We start from the raw sequence: 8,569 nt of genomic DNA on the forward strand, positions 1-8,569 counted from the left end.
GGAGGAGGGGTGGGATAGGAGGTTTTTGGAGGGAGACCTGGAAAAAGGATACCAATTTAAATGGAAATAAAGAAAATATCCAATAAAAGGGAAAAAAGATTATGCTTTTTATCCATAACAAATTTGATGATGCTAAAAGTACCAACACCTTTTTACATATATATATATATACATATATATGTATGCGTGTATATGTATATATACATATATGTGTGTGTGCATGTGTATATGTGTATATATACTTATATGTATATATCTACATATGTATCTATCATATATATATGATACATATATACATATATATAGTATATATATATATACTATATATATGATACATATATAGATACATATATATATGTACTGTTAGAGCCAATCAATGAAAGGCCTTATATTATTTAAAGCCATTGCCCCATAGTATCCATATGGTTTATAATGGTTTATAAGAAAACTAGCAGAAAGTTAGAAGCACACGAGAACACAGACATACAATTATGCTCTGTGTATTTACCTCACCAACGCCCTTTCAGTGCAGCTGGTGTAAGGAGTCAGAAGTTATTTTGCCCACAAAACAAAAAAGATTCTCTGAAGAATAAAAAGAAAGAACACCAAGGTCTAACCTTGGAGGATTTTTAAAAATCATTTTAGACATCTAAAGTTAATAAATTTTGTCTTAGAAAAAAAAATTTTTTTTTTGCAAGTTGAGTTTTTTTTTTTTTTTTTTTTAGGCCTATAGATTTTTCTTATTACTTTTTTTAATTCGATATATTTTTTATTTACATTTCAAATGATTTCCCCTTTTCTAGCCCCCCACTCCCTGAAAGTCCCGTAAGCCCCCTTCTCTCCCCCTGTCCTCCCACCCACCCCTTCCCACTTCCCCATTCTGGTTTTGCCGAAAACTGCTTCACTGAGTCTTTCCAGAACAAGGGGCCACTCCTCCTTTCTTCTTGTACCTCATTTGATGTGTGTCTTAGAAAATTTAATAAGAGTATATTTATATTTTCTTGTTAAACTGATAAGCTTAAAATATAACATTCAAGGGGGGCTGGAGAGGTGGCTCAGCGGTTAGGGACACTGACTGCTCTTCCAGAGGACCTGAGCTCTATTCCCAGCGACCACATGGTGGCTCACAACCATCTGCAAAGTGATTAGATGCCCTCTTCTGTTTTGTCTGAAGACAGCTACAATGTACTTATATAAATAAAATAAATAATTCTTTAAAAAATGTAACATTCAAGATTTTGTGTAGATTTAGTAAGGTCGGGTTACTTATTTCATTATTTATATGATGATGTAAATGTTAAGACTTTTGGAAAATAAATTAGAATATTTACCAAGAACCAAAAAAAAATTACCCAAACCAAAACAACAACAACAAAAACACCCAACAAAACAAAAGATAAAATCTAACCAAGCAACCAACCAACCCAAAAAAGTCCAGACTCATAATGTTTCCTAGGTGGATTATAGCTTCTACATTTAACCTAAAAATGAATTTAAAATGACAAAAGAATCTGCACACAGTAAGCATGGGTTTTTTTTTTTGTAGAATTAATAACAAGGGAAATAAGCAACTTAAACATCTACCAGCAGCTAACGAACAAAACGAACAGATATTTTGTGATAGAATATTAAACAGTTTTGCAAAATGATAAGAATATTTAAGGTTTTTGGTGGGAAAAGAAGCAAGGGAAAGGTTTGTCATTATGATGAAGTAAAAGTTAGGTATATATTTAATGGCATTTAATGGAATTTAAGATTAAAATATCTTTTTTAGGAAGATACTAAGTTGGGGGATGAGTAGGCATAGACATGTTTTTTTCTGTGTTTTTTGAAGATATGGACCCTTGTTGACAACAGGAAATTTCATAATGTGCTCAATTCTAGCTTTAGCTCTCTGCTTAGGAAGGAGAGTAATCACCCCCTTGCTTGGATTACTGCTTGAGAGCTGGGACTCACCTAATCATCTAGGTGCGAGTGCTACAACTGGATGCAGGGAAGAAGCAGGTGAGGCACATCGTGGGGCTGAGTCAGGATGGCTGCCGGATGATTCTCACCAAGATTTTCCCTTTCCCAATAAATCAGACTTATTTATATTATACAACTGATACCTGGTGGTCCCCAGGATGGGAGCCAGGTTTGGTGGTGTTTGAACTTGCGGACCAATGGATAGTCTGTGGTTGTTAAAGGTGGTACTCCTAAGTATGTGTGAAGACTGGGGCATGGGTTCTAGAGACAAGCAGCAAGGAGGCCCACCATCCTGCTTGCCTGCTCTCACCTCTGCGCCTGCTGCCTGGTAGCCTCGCGTCCTGGTCAGTCTGCCTTCGAACTTCAGCACAATCTCCTTTGCTCGTCTGACAGAACAAAAACATAACGTGAACCCAACTTCACCACAGCAGGAAAGGAACACCAAATGGTACAGGAGTAGAATTAAAATATCCCATGAGGAGCACCATCTACACACACACACACACACACACACACACATACACACACACACATTTGTAAAAAGTGAAAATACTGCAAAAGTCAAAATAGCAAGCTATTTCATAGTAACTTTGTTCCCTGCATGTATTTTCTGCCCTTTTATTTTGGGTCAAGGACAGTGGAATATAGACATGAAGAAAGCAGGTGTCCTGGAAGGGCTCCCTACTCAATGAATATGACCCAGCTGCCAAGATGCAGTGGTGGAAAAGAGTGGGCTTCGTGGTGAGAGGTGTGAAGAGATGAAGAGGAGGTAGACATCCTACGGGCCCTGTAACAGGAAGCGAGTGTGTGCTGCGTCCTCACAGACAGGTAGCTGCCTGCTGTTGCTATCCCTCCTGCTTTCTAAGGTTTAGGGCCTTCTGCACCCTACACAGACACCAGGATCAGCTTCAGCAGGTCCAGTTAGCGAAGTAGAGCTTTTCAAGGTAAAGGGCAAGAGATGTAGGTCACAAGGGGATGACAAAGGAGCCTTGCTGGCGGCCTGAGGAATGGCCTGTGTCTGACATTTTGGAGCTCCGGTGAGTCAGAAGGTGTGACTGAATTCACCAGACACCTGGATTTGTGCTTTATTCCTGAAGTTATCTGAAAGAAGGGCAGGCAGGTATTCTGGTCTGGTCTCAATACTATAAGGATTTATTTTGGAGGTGGAGAGATGACTCAAAGGACTGAACTGCTTACTGTATTAGCATGGGAAGCTGAAGTTGACTATCCAGCCCAGGTAAAATCTGGGCACAGTCGCACATATTTGTAACCCTCACACCATGTGGGTGGGTGAAGAGACAGGGTATTGAGAACTGGCTGACCTGCTGCTACTCTAGCTGGAACGGCGATCTCCAGGATCAGTTAGAGACTCTGTCTAAAGAATAAGGTGGAGAGGAGCAGAAGACGGAGATGCCTGGTGTTGATCTCTGTCTCCTCTACTAGTGCCCACACAGGTCGGTGCCCCACCCTCCTCTGTCTCTCACACATACACACACACACACACACACACACACACACACACACACACACACACAGTCTAACTTCCCGTTACTCAGATAAAAACTGACATTTCTGAATGGTATTTGAAAGTTGACAGTGTCCTTATTTAGTTTTAAATTATTTGCTCCAAAAATTACATAACCTCTCTATGGTTGAACATGAGAGACCCTGGACTTAGGATCGGAGTATCTCATTTAAAGCTGAGCTTGTCACAGGTAGCATTTGTTCAGACTGCCCTATTTCTGTCTCCATCAGTCTTCTCATCTGAGAAGTGGGCAGACTGCTGTGCACCCTCAAAGGATAGAAACGATGAGATCCAGGAACAGACTGGGAAAGTGGCCAGAGGAGAATCCAATGCAGCCACCTGAGATGAGAGTGCGGAAGTCTTTAGCCTGAGGGTCATGTTGGTTAGACTGGGCCTCAAATCTCAGAAAGGGGTGATTTGATAGGAAGATGTACAGGTCCGATCGATGGGAGTAGGAAAGGAATACACACTGGCATCTAGCAAAGCCGCCCCGAAGAGCAGGTGTGACAGCAGTTCTGGGCACAGAGGGTGCTGAGCATTGGGCACGGGGGCTGCTTTCCCAGGAATGTGCACTCCTGGTTCACAGCAGCTCAGTTCCAGGGGTCATGGAGACCACGCCACCCACCCCCCTTCTGGGATCTGTGGCAGTCACCCCTATTCTTAGGTGTGAATATCACATATTGAACACAAAGCTAGCACCCGAAATTCCAACTTGACTGGACAAAAGGTTCAAGCTGAGTTGAATATTTAAAATTCTGGGGTCCAGGAAGATAGTTCAGTGGTCGAGTATGGATTCTTGTGTGCGAAGCCTTAGATTCCATCCCAGTGTCACAGAGATGAGAGGTGAGGGAGGGCCAGGGACACTGGGTTCATCTCCCATTGTGTTCGGTTCTGGGTCTGAGGAACATCACAGGCACACTCAGCTCAGCTGTGGACATTTTCTCGGCAACACTGTTGCAGGAGGTGTTCACCATCACTTCCGTGTTAACCAGAGGACCCCCATCTAGAGAGGTTTGGGAACTTGCCCAGTATCAAACAGCTAGAGATCCAAGGAGGAAGTGCTTGAGTTCAGGGAGGGAATCTGCCTTCAAAGTATAAGCACTTAACTATGACTGAGACAGACTCTCTAATAGACTCAAAATATCCTAATAACCTGGCTTCCTGAAGAGATTTCCTTCCCGAGGGAGATAAAAGCAAGGAAGTGAAGTAGATGTCTCTTTGATTCTGGCTTTCACCCTGTCTCCTGGGAGTTTGGAGACAATGGAAATCTAGTGTCTGGAAAAGAGCTGGACAACTCCAAAGTCTACCAACACAACACAACACAACACAACACTATAGTACACCACGCACACACACACATACTCACACACACACACACACACACACACACTCTCTCTCTCTCTCTCTTACACACACACACACACACACACACACAGAGACATGCATATGTACACACCACACACATAAGCATATATACACACACTGCACATACCATACTCACACACACAACACACATCACACCACACACACCACACTCACACACACACCACACTCACACATACACCACACACACATACACCACACACACATATATAGACACACAGACATGCATATGCACATACCACACACATGTATACACACCCTGCATTCACACACACATACTCACACACACATACATGTACACACACACTCACACACGCATACAAGCATACAAGCACACATGCACACTCACGGGCACTGTAACAGCTATGTCTAGGTGGTCCCTACAAGCATCTTTGGTACTTCTCTGAGTCAGATACAAGATGGTCACACTTCTTGATGGCACATTCACTCTTATCAGTGACTGCTGTGGAAAGCCTTCCTTACCTCAGTGCCCGCAGCTTCTGCCCCATGGTCCAGGGTCTGCAGCGGATATTTGCCATGAGGTCTTTCTGAAACTGTATATTCTGAAAGATTTGTTCTGGATCATTGCTGTCCCCTGTTTCGTCAGCATTAAAGCTGTCATCGGAGTTACTGAATGGAAAAGGGGCATCACGGAGGAAATCCGATTACAGAATTGCTTCCAGCCAAGAGCATCTTTCTTGCGTAACTTCTGCATCTCACTGTCCCAGGGTCATCTGCTGTGTGTGCGTGTATGTGTGTGTGTGTGTGTGTGTGTATGTGTGTGTGCATCCACTGACAGAATTTGGTAGTCTCAGCAGTCCTTAGAAACTCATTTGTAGGATTCTATTACTTCAGTGGTCAGTGAAAAAGAACGACTTCTCAAGGCCAGCGACTGCAAAGGAGAGAGGAGGAGAGGGATGCCCGTGTTTGCCTCCACTCTCCAGGAGCAGTACTTTTGAGAAGGGACACAGTGTCATCTATAGGCTCACTGAGGTGACAAGGGAAGAAGCACAGAGACACAGTTCCTCCTCCTCCCACTCTGAAGAGAAAAGAAATAACCCTGTGTTGTCTCTTGACACCTCTCTGTTCCCTTCATTTAAAACACAAGACAAGAGACTCCGACAAAGGCAGTGCTTTTTTTTTTTTTACAAACAAACAAACAAACAAACAAATGAGGGCACAGCCACTGTGCAGAAGGACATTTTTTTAACATTTAGCAGGGCCTTTCTTCCATAGTAATTCTTAGTATGTAACTCAATTTTTTTTTTTTTTTAGGAGGAGATGAATAATCTCTGGCTTTTGCAAGAGAACACATTTCCTCTAGTTCTGATCAGGATGTCTTTTATTTCCTCAAAGGAAAATTTCCCTAGAGTCAGAAGAGGTTTCAGTATTTAACAGAAAAGATTCCCGATAAAAACCTAAGACGTTCAGTTCCCATCCTCACCCACTTCTCCGTTAGCGTTTTCCGGCAGTCAGACACCTGATTTATCAGAAGCAGCAGATGTCTTGTCTGCTCTCTTCCAACACTAGCAATTGAGGAAACTGGGAGAAGCAGATGAACCATGTGTGGAATTGGCGGGCAACAATGTAAGTGCAGGATACAGGCTTTGGAGCTGGGTGCTTGCAACTGTCTCCCTCTCTGAGAATTGCTGTGGTCGCCACCCCAGGTCCACAGGACCCCAGAGAAGAAAGTTTCTGCACTGGAGAACCCAGCAGGGCACTCACCCAAGCAGCAGGGAGTCCTGGTAGAGATAGCACTGGCTGGCATTTCTCCGGATGCTTCTGTAGCGCTGGGATGCCTTTGAGGTTTTCATGAGGCCTGGTCTGCAGCCAGGGGTCCCTAGGGATAGGCAGGGAATTGGAAAGCCTTGAGTTTGCAGGCAGGGCTCTGTTCCAAATGAGCTGTCTGAAAGCAGCCTGCAGAGTTGACCTGCTCTCCTCCCTCAGAAGTTGGCAAACGCCTGCCTGCATCTGGTGCTGAGGGCAGAAAAGCCAGGAGGCCAGCCAGGGCCATACATATGTAATAGCAAGGTGGGAGTGCCCACATTGATTGGCTAAGATCTGGACAGTTAGAGGCGTGGCCCAGTGGCCTAGGGATGTCTTAGTTCTTCCTAAAGTCCATCCACAACCTCTTGTGCCCAGACAGGACTCAAAGACTTGCAAACTCCTATATATCTTACTGCAGCTGACAGTCGCTAAGCACTCTGGGAGCATAGAAGGCAGGGTGTGGTAGGTCGTTCCAGAAGAGGCCGAGAGACAGCAAGTGCACTGCCTATCCAGGTGCAGACAATAGCGCTCCAGTTTTTCTCCTTTTACATCTTTTTGTTTTTTTACTTTGAAAGATGTCAAGCTTACAGAAATGTTGACACCACAGTACCATGAACATCTGACTGCTTTCAATGAATAACCATTCACCTTTTGCCATAGTTGTCTCAGTTCTGCCCATGTTTTCTTTGCTACCTACCACTTAGAAGTAAACTCTAGAAATAATGATATTTCAACCTCAAGACTTCCATGTTCTGGTAACAAAAACGGAATTACTTTAGTTCTAGTCTTACAGGTATCAAGTATGGACATATCAGTATGCATAATGACCCATAAAGCTGAGTCTGAGAAAAATTAAGATTTTTTTTATTTATTTTATGTTATTTTATTTTTATCTCAGGGCTGGAGAGACGTTCCAGAAGTTAAAAGAATTTGCTATTCTTGCAGAGGACCTAAGTTCAGCTCACTGACTACCTGTAACTTCAGCTCCAGGAAACATGATGGCCTCTTCTATCCTCTGTGGACACCTACATATACATGGACTCTCTCTCTCTCTCTCTCTCTCTCTCTCTCTCTCTCTCTCTCTCTCTCTCTCTCTCTCTCAGAAGTCTTTAGAAAACCAGACTCTGGAGATTCATGTATGTTGCAGATCAAAAAATATGTAGCCTCTGACAATGGGCATCTTGCCCATACGAAGGCCAGCATCTCCTCCCCATCCTAGCCACAGGGACATGGGGTCCATTCCCTTGCCTCCTGCGTGTTTCCCTTGTTAGCTGTTCACTGGCTTTTCAGCCAAACTTCTCATCCCCAGCCTAGGCCTTTGCTGCACTGGGAATTACAAACCTGTTTGCTCGTGAACAGCTCCGGCTGCTCGGTGAGTTAACGTGCCCGTGTGTAGCTGAGCAGGCTGTGCAGTGCTGGAAAGCATGGCTCAGTTCTGCCGAATGCTCTGCCTTGCCCACACTAAGACACCACATATCAGTGAGCAGAGGTCAGGGCAGTGCCCCAGACAGCAGAGCAGGAGGAAGGCACAGACCGCCTCAGAGCACGGGGATGGGGGGGGGGTCTCATTCAATTGTTCGTTTATTTTTCTTTTAATTTATTATACCAATAATTCCTTTGCTCTATTGGCCTTAAATAAAAATTGGTAAAAGGCAAAAAGAGAACTCTTATCAAGAGAATGAACAATTCTCTTCTTAAATTTGTTTTGACTTAATATGTTCTTATGGTTATTGAGAAAATTAATTTTAAAATAATTGTTAACTTTAAATTATTCTAATTGACACATGATTGTACATATTTAAGGGTGTTATGTTGATATATAATACATTATAAATAGAGTCAAATCAGGCTAATGAGCAAACCTATGGTCTGAAGTGTTTAATATTTCCTCATGCTGAGAGCATTCAAAAATCCCAATTTCTGGCTATT

General features: G+C 43.2%; 1 protein-coding gene across 1 annotated transcript in view; it reads right to left on the reverse strand.

Moving 5' to 3' along the window:
- The window catches only part of Tmc3 (transmembrane channel like 3), a 43,753-nt gene extending 37,066 nt beyond the window's left edge, over positions 1-6,687 (reverse strand). The window contains exons 1-3 of the mRNA XM_052178165.1: positions 6,599-6,687; positions 5,357-5,503; positions 2,276-2,351 (exon numbers count right to left, since the gene is read on the reverse strand). Coding sequence (XP_052034125.1) covers positions 2,276-2,351; positions 5,357-5,503; positions 6,599-6,687 — 312 coding nt within the window. The remainder of the gene's footprint in view (positions 1-2,275; positions 2,352-5,356; positions 5,504-6,598) is intronic.
- Positions 6,688-8,569: the final 1,882 nt, after the last annotated feature.

This window comes from Apodemus sylvaticus, chromosome 1 (assembly GCF_947179515.1).
Source record: "Apodemus sylvaticus chromosome 1, mApoSyl1.1, whole genome shotgun sequence".
Lineage (NCBI taxonomy): Eukaryota > Metazoa > Chordata > Mammalia > Rodentia > Muridae > Apodemus > Apodemus sylvaticus.